Raw genomic sequence first — 19,243 nt, 5'->3', positions numbered from 1 at the left:
CATTAGCTTATGCCTACCGTCATCCACATACTACCTATTCTAGTGTCCCATACCACTAGAATAAGCAGTATATGTCATACCCTGATGAATCAGGATATCATTGGTCACACTCATCATCAATCTCATAATGTCAATCTCATCACATAAAACACTGCTGTAAAATCACCAGATACCAAATCCCAGTCCAATTCCAATTCCACAATATAAATCCAAATCCAAAATATATTTCATTTTCTATACTCGGGTAACAAAATCATACCAGTTACAGTGGTGGCCAACCATTGCAGCATGATTTTGTGATTGGTGTTGCCTAAATCGGCGAATCTACACCAATAAGATGTGCTGCCTAAATCGGCGAATCTGCACTAATGCTGCCTAAATCGGCGAATCTGCATTTGATATAAGTTCAAAAAGTGTGAATCTGTAGTTTGTTGTTGTGCTGCCTAAATCGGCGAATCTGCACTAGATGAGCATTGACACACTGCCTAAATCGGTGGATCTGTGTGCTTGTGACCAATGGACTAGAGAAGGCATAAAAGGACAAAACATTTACTACCTATGTGACACCACGTTGGAGTATAGTTGATTAGTAGAGTACTTACAAATTTTTGTTCACTAACTCAAAGCACCATAGCTCATATGAGTAGCTGCATAGCTTAATGTCAGATCCTCTCATGTAGTGCAAGCACAAGCCAGAACTTTAGGGATTCTTGATTGCATATGCCATAAGAAAATTCAAAGAAGTAAAAGATCCTTTTTCTTTCAAACTGTCCAATGCTATTATCCCTATTACAAATTGCTTGACTTTATAAGTTAGAACAAACCAAAGTACAGATGCCATAAAGTTCAAGTTGTACAGATGGGTGTCAGAGACCGGTGAGGTGGATTGTATATGTGAGTAAGTTTTTAAACCATTGATTGTTGTTACAAGAAAATTAGAAGCTGGTAAAATTTCAAGAGTGTTATTGAAACTAGCTAAAATAGCAAAACATCGGATAGATTCCATGATTTCTTTTAAGTAAATCGGTAAAGTTTTACAAGTTCTAGTGTGAATACCTGAAAATCTCTGAATTTTGACCTAAAAACAAAAGAGATTTAGGTGTGCCTTTATTGTCTTCAGTTAGGAAAATTGTTTTTGGCAAGCCCTAACTCCATCAACAAACATTGCTATGAGTACCCTGATCTAAAGATAATTTCTCATTAAAAATTTCGTAGGAACTACTTTCGATGGCCATCTTTGAATGGACACAAGAAACACTAAAATACCAAGAGACATAGCAATTCTTGTCACCACCTTAACTATAGACACACAAATCTCACACCACGTAGGCACGAACATTAACTTCAAGCTATGAAAGACCATATAGAACACTTACAATATGTGTGTGTGTGTGTGTGTGTGTGTGTGTGTGTGTGTGTGTGTGTTTATGTGAGTGTGTATGAGTATATCATCGAAATTGACAAGTGAGTGTGTGTGGAGGGCAAGAGGTCATCGACTTGCGAGGTTAGGGACAATCGAATACAAAGGTAGGGTCTGCACTTTGGTTGAGGGGGGGAAGAGAGAGAGAAAATGAAATGAAATGTTATATTAACCGTCTTCAAAAATGCTAAATTTACGTATGAGACCAAACTAATACAATCCTTGTGGATCGAAACCAATGCCCGGGTACAAAATTAAAATGAAGTAAAGTGAAAGACTGAAAAAAAAGAAAAAAAAAGACTTAAACCAAAAGCCTAAAAGCGTAAGTAGAATCAGCATCATCATCGTCAATGCTCGAGGATACCCAAGAAGGGGCGTTATCATTCAATCTTAACTAGTACAAGTGGAAAAACCGACAATATAAGTAATACGACTGTAATAGATTCTAGTAAACCTTTATAATTACCTCAAGGTAGCAGAGTATCATTTTTCATCAAATTATCATGAGGAAAAGCAATTTTAATAATGATATCTTATGCACAAGGATATATGTAATTGCGTGATGAATTAATTCGGGGCTTTAGTTTGCTATAATAGGCGTAAATCTGTGAGAGTGCGAAGAGAGGACGAGTGCATCAAGTCCCTAGATTTTGAAGACCTAGTTAATGCCCGTAGAGAAAGAGAAGTAGAAGAAGAATTTAAGGCAAACTATTGTGGGAATAAACCCAGGAAATGTAGTGTCCCATGAAAATACAGTGTCCGACGGCTAGCACTGGGCAAGCAGCCACTTTGACCTTCACGAAATATGGCGTAGACATTGGTTAGATTGAGGAGAGCTGAGCTCACTCTTGCCAATATAAGGTCGTCGAACAAGTGAAACACAGACACTCTTTCGAAAGAAAAGGAAAAAAAAAATGCTTTCAATTGCAATTAGAGTAGATGATGTGCTTGTGCTGCACTACCTCAACTGCTTTTGGTGCTGCCATTGATAATGCAGTTGTAAGCTCGCCTGTAGTTGACAAGGGTGTGACCCTATGGCTAGTGCACTGACCAAAGCAATGACAATAGCATTCTCGAGCTCCAAACCCCTATAGCCTGTCGGACTGCACTGGGGGCAGCCAGCGGACTGCATGGTCGACCATGTCATGGAGGTCAAGGCCTTGTCGCCTTGCTACAATCGGAAACAGGTAGTCCCGGTTGCCAAGAACGGCGTGGAGCTGGATGATGGAGTTCTTCTGATCCGCCACAGAAGCTGCCACACTTGATAGATCCATGCCGACACGACGGGGTAGCTGAAGAGGAGCTCACTTTTGTAGCACTGTAGCACATGCATGATAAGCTGGATGACCTAGGTGGGAGGTTGCTTTGAGTATGAGCTTGAGCTGCATGTTAGCAGAGAAGGGCGGCCGGGAGAGGGGGCGTTAGCTACAACTTCAAACACTAGGAAGGCTCTTTCCTATACTGCTTCAGAATGTAAGCCTTGTAGGCTATCAACATCACCAATGCCTTTGCTAAGGAGCGGCCCAGCTTCAGGACAGAAGCCCCGTGTTTGCCCGCGCTGGCTGTGTGATGGTAGGCAAGTGAGGGGAAAAAAAAGTAAAAAAAATTGGAGAAGCGAGTGTTGCATGGCAGCTACTACATGAGAGGGAGAGAGATACTGAAGGCGGGTCGCCATAGCACACGAAAGAGAGAGAGAGAGAATGTTCCCCGAGTTCCAAGTCCTTCTGGCTCGCCTTTTCTGCTTGTGCTCCCTCCTATCGAGCGGCCATGCTTCTTACTCCCCGTCTACAAGCATTCACAGCCATACACAGAATGCTGCTGATTATGACAAGGCCTGAATGGCAGCACCTCATAGTATTGCAATAATCGCTTGTGAAGCGTCTAGGGTGACACAGAAGAAGATCAAAAACTCGATGAGGACGTCTATCAGAACCTGCAAAGAGTGAGGGAAAGAGACGGAGAGAGAGAGAAAGTGTCGCAACTCCTGCATGAGGGTGGTTGCGATTTTTGTGGTTGGGAGACACCATGCAGATCACGAATAATAAGTGGGCAAGGTTGAAGGCTAGCTGCATGTGAAGAGGAGAGAGAGAGAGAGAGAGAGAGAGAGAGAGAGAGAGAGAGAGAGAGAGAGAGAGAGAGAGAGAGAGAGAGAGAGAGAGAGATAGATAGATAGTTCTATTATCGTCCTAGGAGGTCAAATATGACCTATGGGACCAAATGAACATGTCACGTGGTGTGAGTGGAGTTCATAAGTGACTCTCGATGCTCAAAAATGGCTGAAATGAGCGTCGCAATAGAGAGTCCACATTATGGTTGGGAGAGGAAGGTATGTAGGGAGAGATCATGGCTGAATATATGGGGAAAAGAGGACCTAATGTGGTCAAAAGCTGAGCACTCAAGTAGTGTGTGGTACTCACTCTCTCGCACTTGACGAGGGCATAAGGTGCAAAGTCGATGACACTCCTCGCCAGTGCCCCAACGTCCTGTCTCGCAGCGTAGAGAATGGGAGCTAAGACGAATGGAGGCAATGGTGCAGATCGCACTCAACGGGATGGGCTCAAGGATGTAGGAATGGGTTCGGTTACCTCGTTCCGAGAAGAAGAGAGATTTGTAGTTTGGGGCAACGTGTGTGGTGTAATGGCTGAAGCGAGAACCTCCGGATTTCTCCCAAGCCGTGATACATTGGCGTTGTAAGAAGGCCTCATTAACTTGGGAGTCGATCGACGCATCCTTTGACCAAGTGACATGCATCCCATCTTCCAAACCATTTCTTGATATCAAGAATCCACCCCGAACTTAGTATTTTGCTCTTGCATGTCTTTTGAACCATTTGACTTGCTTCATATGCGATTCTAGGAAGTCGATGCAAAGGGCTACATTGTGTCTTACGCATGTACTCCACAACCCTTTGCATGCCCAAGACCTCAATGGGAAGCAATCCGGACTCAAGAAGTAAGAGCATGTAGGGTGTTTGTGTCTTGACTTGGAGAAAGTTGGTGAGAAAACGCTTTTGGACATTCTCAAACTCTTTCCAAGTAGACTTCCCGATGCTTCCACCCCACACCTCCACTCCATAAAGAAGCACTGGTCTCACCAATGTGTCAAAGAGGTACTTTTTGAGAGCCCAACACTTGATCTCTCCTGCATTGCACATGTTCTCAAATGCATAATAGGCCCTCTTTCCGGCTTCCAAGCGACGCATTGCACAATCCTTCCATTTATGATTGGATGGAACCTCAAGGCCAAGGTACTTGAAGTGATCTACCACTTCAAGTTTCTCATTGTTATATACAATGCATGGATTTTCATCATTGAGGGTCTTTACAAGCATAACCTTGGTTTTGGATCCATTCACGATCAGCCCGCTATGTAGGCAAAAGCGTTCCAAGACACTCATAAGCTTTTGTGCATCTTCTAAGGTATGTGCCAAGAGCACTACATCATCAGCATAAAGCAAAAGCATGATCACCGCATTTCCAATCTTAACCTCTTCTATGCCTTCTTGTCTGTATGAAAGGTTGTTCATCCTTTTTCATGAGATTGGTTGCGGTTTGTGTGGCTGGGGGACGCCATGCAGACCAAGAAACCACACCCCTCCAATTTTTTTTTTTGGCTGCTGGCATGCATTCTACTGCAAGTGAGCTAGCCGCCTGCATGCCTTTTTGTGGGTGTGTGTAGTGTTGGTTGGAAGGTTACTGCACGACTGGCTAAGAGAGAGAGAGAGAGAGAGAGAGAGAGAGAGAGAGAGAGAGAGAGAGAGAGAGAGAGAGAGAGAGAGAGAGACTCCCCGACTAGCAGATAATGAAAGAGAGAGAGTGAGAGTTGGTGGTGCACGCGACGGTCAGGATCTGCCATGCAACTGCTTTGTCATAGATGCCATCGCCAGCTGAATGAGCAGTAGTTGAAGCTAAAGATGGTCAGCAAGGGCAATGGAATTGGTGGCTGCAAAGGAGAGAGAGAGAGTGTGAGACTGAGGGTAGTTGGTGGCCAGAGAGAGACTGTCGCCACAAGCAAAACCAAGCTGCATGAGAATGAGAGAAAGGAAGAGAGAGAAAGGTAGCTAACGCTACTTTGTTGGCTGTGGTCAGACGCTCTCTCTCTCTTGCATGGCGGCACCCTGTCTATCAAAATCTCCAGGTTTTTTTTTTCTTTGTCACGTAGTGATGTCAATTGCGCTGCACGACTTCTCCCTTATTATCTCTATCCTGTGTGTGTTCTTTTTCTGGTTGGGTGTTAGCATGCATGCATAGTAGGCGTGAGTGCGTCACTCAAAAGTGTGCATGGCGTTGGTGATCTAGTAGAGAGTGAGAGAAAATATGCATGTCGTTGGCGTTGGACTGCAATAGTGTGCAGGAGAAAAAAACAAAAACGGTTGAAGCTCTCTAGATTGACAGAATCGGCGTACAACTCTAAGAGTTAGTGTGCTACTTTTGTATGCTGCTGAGGCACCAAGGTTGGAGGATCACCTAAGCCAATGGACTAGGGTTGTGGACGATGATGTTGTCGGCCATTGTCGTGCACTTCCGGTTGTGACTCTGACGACCACGCTTAATTGGAGCCCACCAAAAACTCAGACAATATGCTTTATTACTATGTGAGCTAATATTATGTATTAACGTCCCTTAGGTGTTATAAACCTATTTATATATATAGCACCCCCTCTTGTGCTTTGCAATCATGGGAAGAATGGTCATCCAAATTCCCCCAGGAGTAACAAGTCTCGAGTTCAGCTCTCCTCAAAAAGATATCTGACTAGGTCTCTGCGGACTGTTCTTACGACATTAAAATTGGCCTAATTCTTCTCTACCATATTTACTTCCTTGAATTTCATACATAGCTCGATATACACGGTTAAAATAATTCTCGTCGGATAATATAACGCACGTGATTAGGAAAACCAAACAATCTAATCAAATAAATTATACACATGCATCTTGTATTCAAACGTAGTTTAAAGAGAAACATGACTTAGCTTTGATTTGTCTATGAAAACTTCTCCAAAGCCATGATGGTTGCGAATCCAAGGATTTAGTCTTAGCTCTGATACCACTGCTACAACCGAAAGCGTAGAGCACCCTGCAAAATACTCAAAATAGCGCATAGCAAACATAAACGAATAACTCTACATACCTGTCGACTCGCACAAATCCATAATTTAGCACAATACAAACAGAGAGAGACAGAGAGTGAGAGAGATTGAGAGAGCACGTGCAGGCGCACCTCCTAGAGCGGAGTGCTACGCCGGCACGGCGAGAGAGAAGAGAGGAGAGATGAGAAGAGCAACGCAGACACTGGGTGCAATCTCCCCCCGTGCAAGAGTGACCATTTCCCTCTTGCACGTATTTGTTATATAGATTTCTTGAATGGTCAAATTGGTTACAAACTGGCCGGCTGGTCATAATTGGCCAAAGCTCATAAAAGAGCACTTGAATAATCAAATATACATAAAATGTAACATCCTTCTGCATAATCCATTATCTGCTGATGCTCTTGCCACCTGTCAGCTGCAATAGATAATAAAATATCAATTCTATAATAAGTGGGTCCAAGCATTTCAAGCTATCACACTCCATGCTAGTTGACATCAAGAGTGGCCATGGTACAAGCCAACTTGGGATTGCTTCCCTGCATTGTATCTATCTCAAGTAACTTTGTTTTGCTTGCTACCAAAAAGCCCCTCTGAGGTATTGCTGATTCCTCAAGGCACAAGTTGTGCTTGAGTTTTTTGTACATTCTTCTGTTGAGTGGAGAATTTAATATAACTTCTCCACAAACAATTGTGAGTATGAACAAAAAAAAAAGGAATTGAACGACCTTCACCATATGGATACTAACGGCTTTAGCAGGCCAATCGAATGTCCATAAACTTGCTATCTTTTTACATAGTCCATAAGCCAAGCGTGCTTTGGCCAGTTGTCAGCTGTAAATAAATATCAATTTCCATTACATTGAATTGAAGGCCGGAGAGGCTCTTCTGCCACCCTTCTAAGCGTCCCAAGACTCCCAACCTTCCCTGCATGCATATGAGAATAGGTGCGTACTACGTTGTTGCATCCCCATTGGACAAAGAAAAAATAGGAGAGTTCAGATGGGTTGTGTCATTGTGAGATCCTACACCACGTTGGATAGCCAAGAGTCATGTGTGCGTGTGATAGGACTAATCCAAAAATGCCTTAGGGGTTTATCCAATATGTGTTGAACTTAAGACCTGGAAGTCACGGGGAAATTGGGATAAGAAATCTACCACACTTGGGTAAAAAAGAGAGGGGGAGAGAGCTTTTGATGTAGGAAGAACAATTCAAAGAGAATTGAAAGTTTTAATGTCACATTCATGATCCAAAAGGACTCAAAATATCTTGAGCTCATGTCTAGATATTTGAGTATCAAATGGAATAACCGATCTATCACACTCGATATCAAATGGGGTAACCAATCTATCACATGGGCCTCGAGAGAATGAGAGAGAGAATGCAAGTCAGTGTAGCATTGACAAAACGAGAGAAGAAGAAAAAGAGAATTTGTAACACTGTAAGGGCAATCCCATGAGACTTCCAACATCAAATGATAATTCTTGAGAGAGAGAGAGAGAGAGGGAGAGAGAGGGAGGGAGGCAAATGGCCATGCCTTGATTGGGAAGAGCATGTTGAAGCTCCGCATGGAAAAGCATGTACCTAGCGTGGAAAGTATGAAGAGATTAGTTACACCTCATGAGTCGTTAGAACTTGCCCTTGAGAAATGAGACATAGGGCTAATAAAAAAGACAAATTCACTCTTGATTTGATGAGAATATGGAGAGTAGCTATAGATCTGTCGAGCTTGCATGAACACTGCATTAATATAAGCATTTACCTTACGATGTGGACATTCTAAACTCACATGGGAGAATGTCCCATTTGGCCATTGCCATCCACAGAAACTCTCACATGGGAGAATGTCCAGATTCCCATTGCCATCTACAGGTACAGAGAGACCCCACACCGAGTAGAATGTCTCTTCTGCTCTTGACCATGCAAAAAAAACTATATAGGCCGAGGAATTGCGACCACACACAATAATATAGTCAGGCGATCAGGAGAAGTAAGATGGCGCGCATGGTGATGATCAAGGCTACTGTGAGAACTCTTGGCAAGGGCTTCCTCGCCTCCTCTCAAGATGCCTTCTGCGAAATGCTGGGCAACACCGCCTCTCTCACTCTCGTCAGCCCTGACTTGAATGAAGGCAAGTCCTTCTTCTTCTTCTTCAAGGTGTGATTGTTTGTTTACATTTTAGAGAGCGTGTGCGTGCGCACGCACACAAACATATGCTATATTTCGATTTCCAGGTACACAGCAACCAAAACTGAGCAATAAATGCGAGCTCCTGTTGTGGGGTGCCGAACCCAACGGCGTGGATGCCTGCAGCACAGTTATTTTTTATGTGGAAAGCAGCTTTGGGAAACCTGGTGCCATTCTGCTGGATTCCCATTATGCCAATGAGTTCTACCTCAAGTCCATAACCTTGGAGCTGCCATATGAAGCAGCATCCCCCCTCTACTTTCCTTGCTACAGTTGGATTTGCCCTACCCGTCTTGCCCATTGCGGTCAACCTCGCATCCTCTTCTCTAATCAGGTGAGTCGTCACATTCGATTTTGTCTGGATCATTTTCTTAGAATGCTTGTGCTCCTTCACATTGTCAACTCTCTCATGCAGATGTACTTACCAAACGAGACACCGACGGCATTGTTACAGCTTCGTGAAGATGATCTCCTCGCTATTAGAGGTGATGGCAAAGGCAAGAGAGTGCATGGGGAACGGATCTATGATTATGATGTGTATAATGAGCTAGGTAATCCTGAAGAAAATCAGGACCTTACAAGGCCTGTTCTTGGGGGCTCCGCGATGTATCCTTATCCACGCAGGTGCAGGACGGGGAGAAACCGCATTAAAACTGGTATGCTATGTTTTGTTCCACGTACATTTGGTTAAGGAAAGTAGGTTAATCTTTTGGATTTTGCTGCAGACATTGAGCTCGAAGAACCAGAATTAGCTTTCGACAAGGTATATGTACCACGAGATGAAAGGTTCAGTGACTTGAAGAAAAATCTGTTCATGAATGCAGGAGTAAGAAGCTTTTGCACCTATTTCCTAGTGTGCGCCAAGGGACGCCTTCTCTACAGAGATCAATCATTTGCTTGCATTGAGCAAATCCATCGCTTGTTTGCGGATAATAATTGTCATGTCAGTGGCAGCAAAAAGCCTTCTAGACCAATCTCAAAGTTCCCAAAGCCAGGAGTTCTAGAAGGTGCAGGAAATTAAAATGACCATAACGATGAAACATTCAAGTATTGGAAAAATCTTTTGTGCATGCTCATGGTTTACTTTGTCGACAGTAAACAAGGATGTTTGGATTACGGATAAGGAGTTTGGCCGGCAATGTCTTGCTGGGAAACATCCTGTGGCCATTCAACGACTCCAGGTAGTGAGCCTTGCTATAGGCCACTTTTTGCGGAGTCTCTGCTCAATGCATCTATTAATTTTGCATTGAATTCGCCAGGTTTTTCCTCCAAGCAGCAAACTAGACACACATATCTATGGAGAAAGCATATCATCCATTACTGCTCATGATCTTACACCGTCCCTCCAAGGACTCTCCATTAAAGAGGTGATTTGTTTGAATGTTGGCACATTGTGAGTTTTGCAAAGGCACCGCCGGTGCCTACCTAGCTAGCTGTGGTTGGGATGATGGGGGTCTACAAGCCCCCCACTATGACCAGGCAGTCACTTCGATTTCCCGGTATCATGTCTAGCTAGTCGCCTCTCACAAAAGTTTAGGATGCTATCATTGTATTGGTTTTGTCACCAAGTCACTGATGATTTAGAGCTTTCTTTCTTCCATTATGGGTTATTAAATGTTTCTGGCCTGATTTTACTTTGCTAAGTGTTGGTGCATTCTTTTGTTGCTCTGCAGGCTATGAATCAAAACCTTCTCTACATTCTGGACCTCCACGACTCGTTCTTGCCATTTATCAATAGGATCAATGAGCAAGAGGGTAAACTGTATGCCTCTCGGACGATTCTTTACCTAACGAAAGAGAAAGTGTTACTTCCTGTGGCTATTGAGCTCACACTTCCCCCCAAGGTCAATGGCGAGAAAGCTCATAGCAGAGTATTTACTCCTGATCCTTCGTTTTGTCATCCATGCCTATGGATGCTTGCCAAGAACCATGTTGCTATTGCTGATTGTGGATACCACCAGCTTGTGAGCCATTGGTACATGAATTGCACGCTGTGAGAGCTCCTTTTTAATCGAGTTGTGGGCAAGAACAATAATTGGAACATTGTCTTTTCTGCAGGTTGCGATCGCATGCTTGTGTAGAGCCCATCATCATTGCGACTCGAAGGCAGCTAAGCACAATGCACCCACTTCATGCGCTCTTGTCCCCACACTTCAAAGACACCTTACATATCAATGCAATGTCCAAAACATCTTTAATCAATGCAGGCGGTAAAGTGGAGAAGCATTATAGTGCAGGAAGATATTGCATGGAGATAACATCAGTAGCTTATAAGAGTTGGCGTCTTGATGAAGAATCTCTACCAAAAGATTTAATCAAAAGGTAGATTCCAGTCTTGTGTGTGCACTTCCACTTGTGCATCCACAAAACGTGTATGCAAAGACAGAATTTCAAAGAGCACCTTAGATATGTTAGGCCATACTTGTCCTTGCAACCAATTAATAATGATAGGGGCATCCAGGCAGCATCACATAAGTTGTTCACAAATTTTTTCTTTGCTGATGGCAATGAATAATGACCACTTTGAAAGATTTGAACCTGTCGTTTGCTATTGCCAGAGGTATGGCTGTAGAGGACAAGAGTGCCAAGCACGGAGTGAGGTTGCTTGTGGAGGACTATCCTTATGCAGTGGATGGGCTGGAGCTGTGGGCAGCCATACGTCAATGGGTGAAAGACTACTTGATTCTTTACTATGGAGATGACCAGGCATTGCAAAAGGACAGTGAAGTAAGCAACTGGTGGAATGAGATCCGTGAGGTTGGGCACGCAGACCATGCAAGGGCGGACTGGTGGGTGAGCATGAAAACATTGGATGAATTGGTGGAGGTAGTGACCACACTCATTTGGGTGGTGTCTGCATATCATGCAGCCATGAATTTTGGGCAATACGCATATGGCGCGTACACGCCCAACAGTCCCTGCATGAGCACATGCCTTATTCCAGAAGAAGGAACAGCCAGATACGCAGAAATGTTGTCAAATCCTGAGAAGTTCTTGCTGGAGATGGTGCCCCCACAAGGGGCCACTGCGCTGACTATCGCAGTCCTTGAGCTGTTGGCGCAACATCTAGACGAAGAAGAATACCTAGGTGAGCGCGTAGACCCTCGATGGAACTGCGATGCACGAGTACTGGCAGCATTGGACGATTTTCGGGAAAACCTTGCAAAAGTTGAAGCTGGCATCCATGCGCGCAATGCCAGCTCACATCTCCCTCATCGTCGAGGAGAAGCTGGGGGCTTGCCCTACACATTGCTAGTGCCCTCATCGTCCACTGCAGGCTTGACATTCTGTGGGGTCCCTAATAGCATTTCCATGTAAGGGAGGGTCACTCCTGGTGTGTCAGCTTCCACCACCATAGTATCCATACTTACCAAACTGGTGTGTTTGAAACAATAATCATAATTTAGCTTCAAGATTCAGGATGCAAGGGTAGGGTACGACCGCGACAGCGATGAGAGCAAGAGAACCCTCGCCCTCCTGCTCGCCCTGCCCCTCTCATTGCGATCAAAGCCAGCCCACTTATATGCTCTTGGGAGAGAGGGAGATCTACGTAGATCGACCCATGGCATTACCATTATAAGCCATCCTTCACGGCCATACCTTAATTTTACTTACTCCACACGTCGAATCCAGCACAGTACAGGAAATATTTAGATCTAACAGCACGAAGAGAAATTGCTTGCCATTAACAGTGTAAAGGGTTTGGCCTGTCACAAGAGGGAGTGTATGTATTGTATTCACCAAGATAATGTACAAAGATACTTAACCCAAATCATAGGTCAGCTGCAAAGGAATCGAGGATCAATCACACCGTTAAAACTTTCCTTTTATGTGTCATGTGGATGAGAAAAGGAAACTATAATCACCAAAGTGAGCAACATGATTGGTCATGCTTGATGCTTGTGTGTGTACACGAAAATCAGAGGAGCAAACTGAAATAACCTTTCTATTATCCAAGCCAATTGGTAGAATTGTTATCGAATAAATTTTGAGGTATCTTGGGATTGTTTAAATAGAGTGGCTTTTTGCCTACCTAAAGGGCATAGACAATAGTGTTGTGTTATCCTCCACACGATGTCGTGCAACTCCGTTTCCATGATGGGAAAAAGAGCAAAGAAATGCAAGTTAAGTTTCTTTGAAGCCTACATATTTATTGAGCAGTGATCACGACTTGTTAACATGTCAAGTTTAATGATTAATGTATGTCAGATACGGTTTTAAAGGGTCAATAGATGCCTTAATGATGCTAAAAAAGAGTATGCTTGAAGTGAGAATAGATGAGAGATTGTGATCTAGAACTGCAGTGCTTAAAGTGCTCTATTGGCTTGTCTTTACGGCTCGTCGATTGGAGCTACGGTGCAAAAGTTACGGCAGTTTGAAGGTTGAGTCAATTGCAGATCCGTACTGGATTGGGCAACTGAAGCTAAGGGGACAAAAATGAAGTGAATGCACGGGCTTGGAGTGCTCACTGTGTGAGCGCATCGGTCTTTTCAGATCAGCGATCGGAGTTCTGGTTGCCAAGATATTGTCCGTTAAAGATTCACCGGGGGTCGGTCTCGTGCCAGTTTGGTCGGCTCGATCGGTGTGCCATCTGGGAGTTTTTTGACTTCAACCAAGTTTCGAAACGTCATGACAATAATATTATTTATTGGAGATTGTTGATAGCAAGAAATGCCCAACACGGCTATGGCTTAAGAAAATACGAAATGGAGGGTCTCTCTCAAAATGCAATCACCTATACTAGCATCTTGAAGGCTGTGTCTTGGAAAATGGCAGCGAAATTCATGATGATATTGTTCGTCAAGGACTGTTGGAGGAAGAAGCCAAATAATTTGGCCGCCCAATCGATCAGTATGTATGCCTAATGTGGTGCCGTTACGAAAGCACAAAAAGCTCTTGATGAGCTCGTTGTCCGAAATGACGTCTCATGGAGTGTATTGATTGGCTGATGTGCTTGGCATTGCTTTGCTCGGTGTGTATGTTCAATGCGGTGTCCTTACAAAGCTTAAGGCCGTCCACTATGGTGACCGTCCACCACTATGGGAAGTCAATGGCTGCCCACTTGATAAATTAAAGGGTTTTAGTGTGTAAGCAAAGAAGAAAAATGTGGCCATGGCGTGCGAGCAGCGGGAGGCGGCGCAGGCGGAGATAGAGGAGCTCACACCGTGCTCCATGGTGTCGGGACGACGACGTGCATGAAGACAAGATTGCTCAGCTCAACAGGATGACCACATTCGGTGCTACGCTCTCAGAATTTCGTGGAGTCACCTAAGCCAGCTGCCACGTCATCCAACAATTCACGTGCCACATCAGTCACGGGATGGGTTGAGGGAAAAATATGGTAAAAAAGGGAGAATTGAAGGGCATAGCGGAAGATATAAGGAACGAGAAGGAAGGAGAGTTCTTTTTCATGCTCTCTCTCTCAAGCCAGGACAAGGAGGGGAATAGGAAATTGGAGGAAGCAAACGAAGGGAAGAAGGCCTCGGAAGTTCCCTTGAGCTCGTGATAAAGAAGGCCTTGGTTTTCTCACTCTCTCTCGCTCTCGATCTCAAGCAGGAAGAGCATTCTCTCTCTTTAACTCTCTTTGTCGGCACAAGAGGCAAGCAAGAGAATCTCTCTCTCGCTCTCGTGTTGGAGAAGTAAAGTGAGGGATCTCTCTCTCTCTCTCTCTCTCTCTCTCTCTCGTGTTGGAGAGGCGTAGCAGGGCAAAAACAAGGTCATAAAGCAAAAGAAGGGGAGCGTGAAGGTGTTACGAGAGGCAAGGAAAGGAGGTAACGAAGAAAAAGCTTTTTCTCTCTCTCGTCCTCGGTTAACAAAGGAAGAAGGGGATTTTTAAGGCTCTCTCTCTCTCGAATTTGGTGGGCAAGAACATATAATATTTTTTTGGGCGAAGACCAATCAGAGCTCGATTTTGGCAACGCAACGCAAGAAGGAAGGATCTCCAGGAGAGCTATCAGGACAAGATTAGTTAAGCAGAGAATGCCACGTAGAGATAGTCTACATAACAATTTACAATAATTGAAGCATGATGATTGACACAACGAACTTAAATTAAAGTTTGCAAAATATAAGGGGCACTTGAAGCAAAGAAAGCAATAGAAGAGAATTTCCATCACCATCATCATCATCTAGAGATTGATTAACCATCATGTTAAGCCCCGATGTTGTTAACAATCCGATTAATCCTATAAAATGAAAGCTTAAACTCCTAGTAAGCAGATGAGCCAAGTGACGGTGCTGTTAACAGCTCGCCTTGGTTAAGGATTAAGTTGAACTCAAAGAGTTATTCAATTAATTGAAGATTACGGTGATTGCCCGAGCTTTCAATGTTTGCGATTCTTTTTCTTTCACACCTCTCACAGCCAGAGGCCCGACGCCCAGCCGGCTCACATTTCGAACATATATCCCCCGATATCTTTGGTGAACCCGACGCGAAACGGAGGTGGGGGGTAAAGATGGAGAATTTGGAGCACATGATGAAGTTGATTGAAGAATTAAGTGCAAATGGTTTTGATGATAAGTCAGCAATTCTAGATTTTTTGAAGATGCTTCAATTGGATCAAGGATCTCTCCTTGAAATGGAGACCGTAAAGAAGAAAAAGCAAATGCATGAAGCTTTGTATGCAGCTTTAGATTCGATATACGACGAGAGACGAGTCTTTGATGGATACAATCCAGAGGGCTACCTAGGGTGCTATGAGTTGAAAACCAAGGTAAGAGGGATACTAGAAGAGTAAATGATCAGATCTTTTGAGTAGTTAGTGAGTTTAGATTTGAAGGAGTAGATTCAAGAGGTTACCAAAGCCTGCAATAACGATTGGGAATATTTCAAAGAAGCTATTGTACAAGTAAGTTATGAGCATTATGAAAGCTATCAAGAATAGAGTTCAAGTCTACCAAACTACGCAGATATTCAAGGAGAAGTATGATCAAAGTTAGAAGCTGTGATTGATGAGTGTATTGTACAAGATGCTACCTCTTTATAGGCTAATGACGACGACATAGTTAAAACTGTGTGTGAAAAGTTGGGGTTTGCAGACATTGTGCATGAAGTAGAAGTCGTTAGGGTGAGGCTTTACATCCTCAAGATACACAGGGTGAATTTTGCAGAGAACCCATACAAGCAATACAGGAGGAAAGAAATCAGGGGATCAAAACAACAAATGGGCTAAAGCTCAAGAAGAAATTGTGCAGGTGAATGAGTGCAACCATATTCATGTAGACATGCATGAAGATTCAATTTTAACTGATACTTTTGCTACTGACTCAGAATTAGAGCAAAATGTTTCTAGTACAAATTCTACCATAGAGTTGATTGATGATACAGATGTTATAGGTCAAAGCAAGGTTGCTATTGAGAGCAACATGACCATGGATTTGGGTATACTAGATTTACCAAATTTGGATGTACCAGATTTTGAGGACTTGGTTAAGTAAGAGTATGTACTTGAAGATCCGCAAAATGTTGATTCAGAGGGGGTGCAGACTCCTTAATTGAAAAATTGTTGTGATGCACAACTACTAAAGTGAAAAACTGGTTTTGAATGTGATGATAATGATTCAGAGGGGATGCAGACTCCTTCTTTGACAAGTTTCTGTGACCCAGAGCTACCGATGTGGAAAACTGAGCTTGAATGTGATGATAATGATTCAGAGGGGGTGCAGACTCCTTCTTTGACAAGTTTCTGTGACCCAGAGATACCGATGTGGCAAACTAATCCTGAATTTGCTGATGATTTGGAGGGGGAACAAGCTTCTTCTTCATCAAGAGTTTGTGACAGAAGGCTCACAATATGTCATGAACTTGATGATGTTGATTCAGAGGGGGTGCATAGTGAAGTGCAATCTCTTGGTGTTGAATATGATTGGTTTCATTGTGCCGATGATACAAACAGGGAAATAGATGAAATTTTTAATGTGCTTTTGCTAAACTTGTGCTACGGAAGTGCAAAGATATTTGGATGAGGGTGAAAGACTTGAAGACCAATTTACAATAGACGTATTTAGTATGCATGTTATATGTGGAAATCTTAGTTTACAACTGCCTGAGATGTGTAGGATGGAGAAACCTTCTAAAGAGGTGGACCTAGATCTTATGTGCTTATTGGACAAAGCTTTGGAATGGTTCTCAAATACAGATGCTAAGGATACCAATCAATTTAGATTCATGCATGAGAAAGTTTACTCAGATGCAGCTGATGATGACCTTATGCATTTGTTGGATGATGCTCTACTTGATTTTGAGCCTCTACAAGATAGAGAACTGTTTATTGATGCATCTTGCAAGCCTAATGTGTTATAGAATTGATATTTTATAATTTATTGCAGCTGACAGGTGGAAAAGATTAGACCGAGCTAGGCCTATCTGAATGGAAATATTTATATATATTGTACATTTTATTATTCAAGTGCTCTTTTATGAGCATTGGCCATTTATGACCGGCCGGCCAGTTTGTAATCTTTGACCATTCAAGAAATCTATAAATGAAATACATGCATGAGGGAAATGGTCACTCTTGCACGGGGGGAGATTGCACCCAGTGTCGTCTTATTCTTCTTCTCTCCTCTCTTAGTGTAGCACTCTGCTCTAGGAGGTGCACCTGCGCATGTTCTTATTTCTCTCTCGCTCTCTATCTCCCTCTGTTCGCGTATATCGTCGATTATGTACTATGCGAGGCGTCAGGTATGCGGATTCGTTCATTTATGACTAGTAGTATGTTGTTTCGAGTATTTTATAGGGACGCCACGTCTTCCCTTTCAAGCAGTGGTATCAAAGCCCAGGACTACGCTCCAATCAGTTTCAACATTACGAAGGCTGCGCATGCAAAGATAAGTGCAGCTTTGATCCTAAGTAGTATGATTATGATTAAGAATTTGCTTTAAATTTCCATTAATTGCATGATTATGGTTACAATTTGCTTCAAGTTTTTCTTAATCACATGATGTCTTTGCTAATCACATCTTAATTGCATGAGTACGATGGAGTTTTGCCATGACTGGCTATCTGTTAGTTTACCCTTGTGCAAGGTTACCTTAACAAACTGTTTGTGGGAACACCCTCATATTCTCCATGTTTAAATTATTAACCTACGGGTAAAGGCCTGGCTACTTTTTGTCGTCATATCTCTCTCTCTCTCTCTCTCTCTCTCTCTCTCTCTCTCTCTCTCTCTTTGTGTGTGTGTGTGTCTGTGTTGCGCCAGCCTCACGTGCTACCGGGGTGCCACTTTCCCCCTTCTACCCGCAGAGGGCTCGGCAGGCCCTGCCAACCGTACGCGACTTGGCGACCCGCCTTTATAGGATCCCCTCTTGTTGTTCGGCTCTTTGGCTTGCAACCACTGCTCCGCTACTTGTTTCCTACGGTATCGACCACTCTTTTTTTTATATAGCTTACGTACCTTCCCCTCCCCCCCCCTCCCCCCCCCCCCCCCCCCCCCCCCCAATCCACTCTCCGGGTTCCTATTTTGTCTACGCCACCCTCCACTGGAGTGGCCCACCCTCCATTATTGCATGCATGCGTGCCCTGCCACCCTTCATCCTCCCAACCACTCTCAGGCTTGGCTCCATCCACTGCCACAGAACTCAGGCCTGATAAGAAGAATAACTATGAGTTGCATAGTTCCTACCCTATGTCGTCTCTCTCTCCTCGTTCGCCTGTGACATGCACATTCCCCCCAATTTCTCTCTACTCCTCATCTTGTGACCACATTAAGTCCAATCAAACACTCTTTCTCTCTCTAACTCTCCCTCTCTCTCAGTTGCTTGCATGGCATCACCCACCCAACAACTAGTGGCGCCTTAGACCAACTTGGGGAACTGATGCATGCCCGCCTCTGGTTATGTCCGATGGCTGCATGCACTCCCAGGACATCACCTTGATGTCAACACTTCTGTAGCTATGCTGCAGTAGGTCACGAGTCATTCAGCAGGCCCATGCTGCAGTAGGAAATTTTGGTTGCGGCACCATCACACTCTCCTCACACCATCAGCGCGCATTGCACCGCCTCCACCTCCACCTCCACAGAGCCTCCATCTTACAGCCTCCTACTCACCGTCTCACACACCCACACACACCAGACACTCTAGCACAATATGCAACTGCCACCAACTCATAGCTATAAGTGACAAGCGCTATATTGTTAGCTAGTAAAAAGCATGTGTTGGCGACATTGTTTGTAGCTGATGCAGGCCATGAAAATCCCACAAGCACATCATGATTGGAATATGCTTGTAGTGCAAGTTTGTAGCAGCCTACAAAGTGTGCAACTATGACAAGCTTGTGGTTGTTTGGAAGGTGCAAATGGACGCCTTCTGTGAGGCGCTATTGGCAACTTGTGAGGCATGCAAAGATAGCTGAGAAGGAGCACAAATTCTGAGGGCAAGGAGGACTACTGGAGAGACTCAAGAATATTATCGAGTCAATGCAAACCTCTACCATGATGTAGACAACATGGGAAAGGGCCTGCATGGCCTAGAATAAAGGGTGTAAAAGAGCAGAAGAGGAAACGTGGCCCAAGACAGGTCGGGATAATCTACCATCTGTGTGAAGAAA

At 43.8% G+C, this 19,243-nt stretch overlaps 1 protein-coding gene across 1 annotated transcript; it reads left to right on the top strand.

Moving 5' to 3' along the window:
* The first annotated feature begins 8,483 nt into the window (after nt 1-8,483).
* LOC147441566 (linoleate 9S-lipoxygenase-like) lies at nt 8,484-12,790 on the top strand. Its single transcript, XM_086483751.1, has 9 exons — nt 8,484-8,638; nt 8,742-9,028; nt 9,110-9,350; nt 9,420-9,701; nt 9,790-9,875; nt 9,954-10,061; nt 10,368-10,669; nt 10,753-11,016; nt 11,253-12,790. Exons 1-9 carry the CDS (start codon nt 8,503-8,505, stop codon nt 12,010-12,012), a joined length of 2,466 nt encoding a protein of 821 aa, XP_086339877.1. The 5' UTR covers nt 8,484-8,502; the 3' UTR covers nt 12,013-12,790.
* The last annotated feature ends 6,453 nt before the right edge of the window (nt 12,791-19,243 follow it).

The sequence above is a fragment of the Adiantum capillus-veneris genome, chromosome 15, assembly GCF_014529385.1.
Source record: "Adiantum capillus-veneris isolate H3 chromosome 15, ASM1452938v2, whole genome shotgun sequence".
Lineage (NCBI taxonomy): Eukaryota > Viridiplantae > Streptophyta > Polypodiopsida > Polypodiales > Pteridaceae > Adiantum > Adiantum capillus-veneris.
Note: the sequence above shows the minus strand (reverse complement) of the source record. Positions and strands in the feature narration are given on the sequence as shown.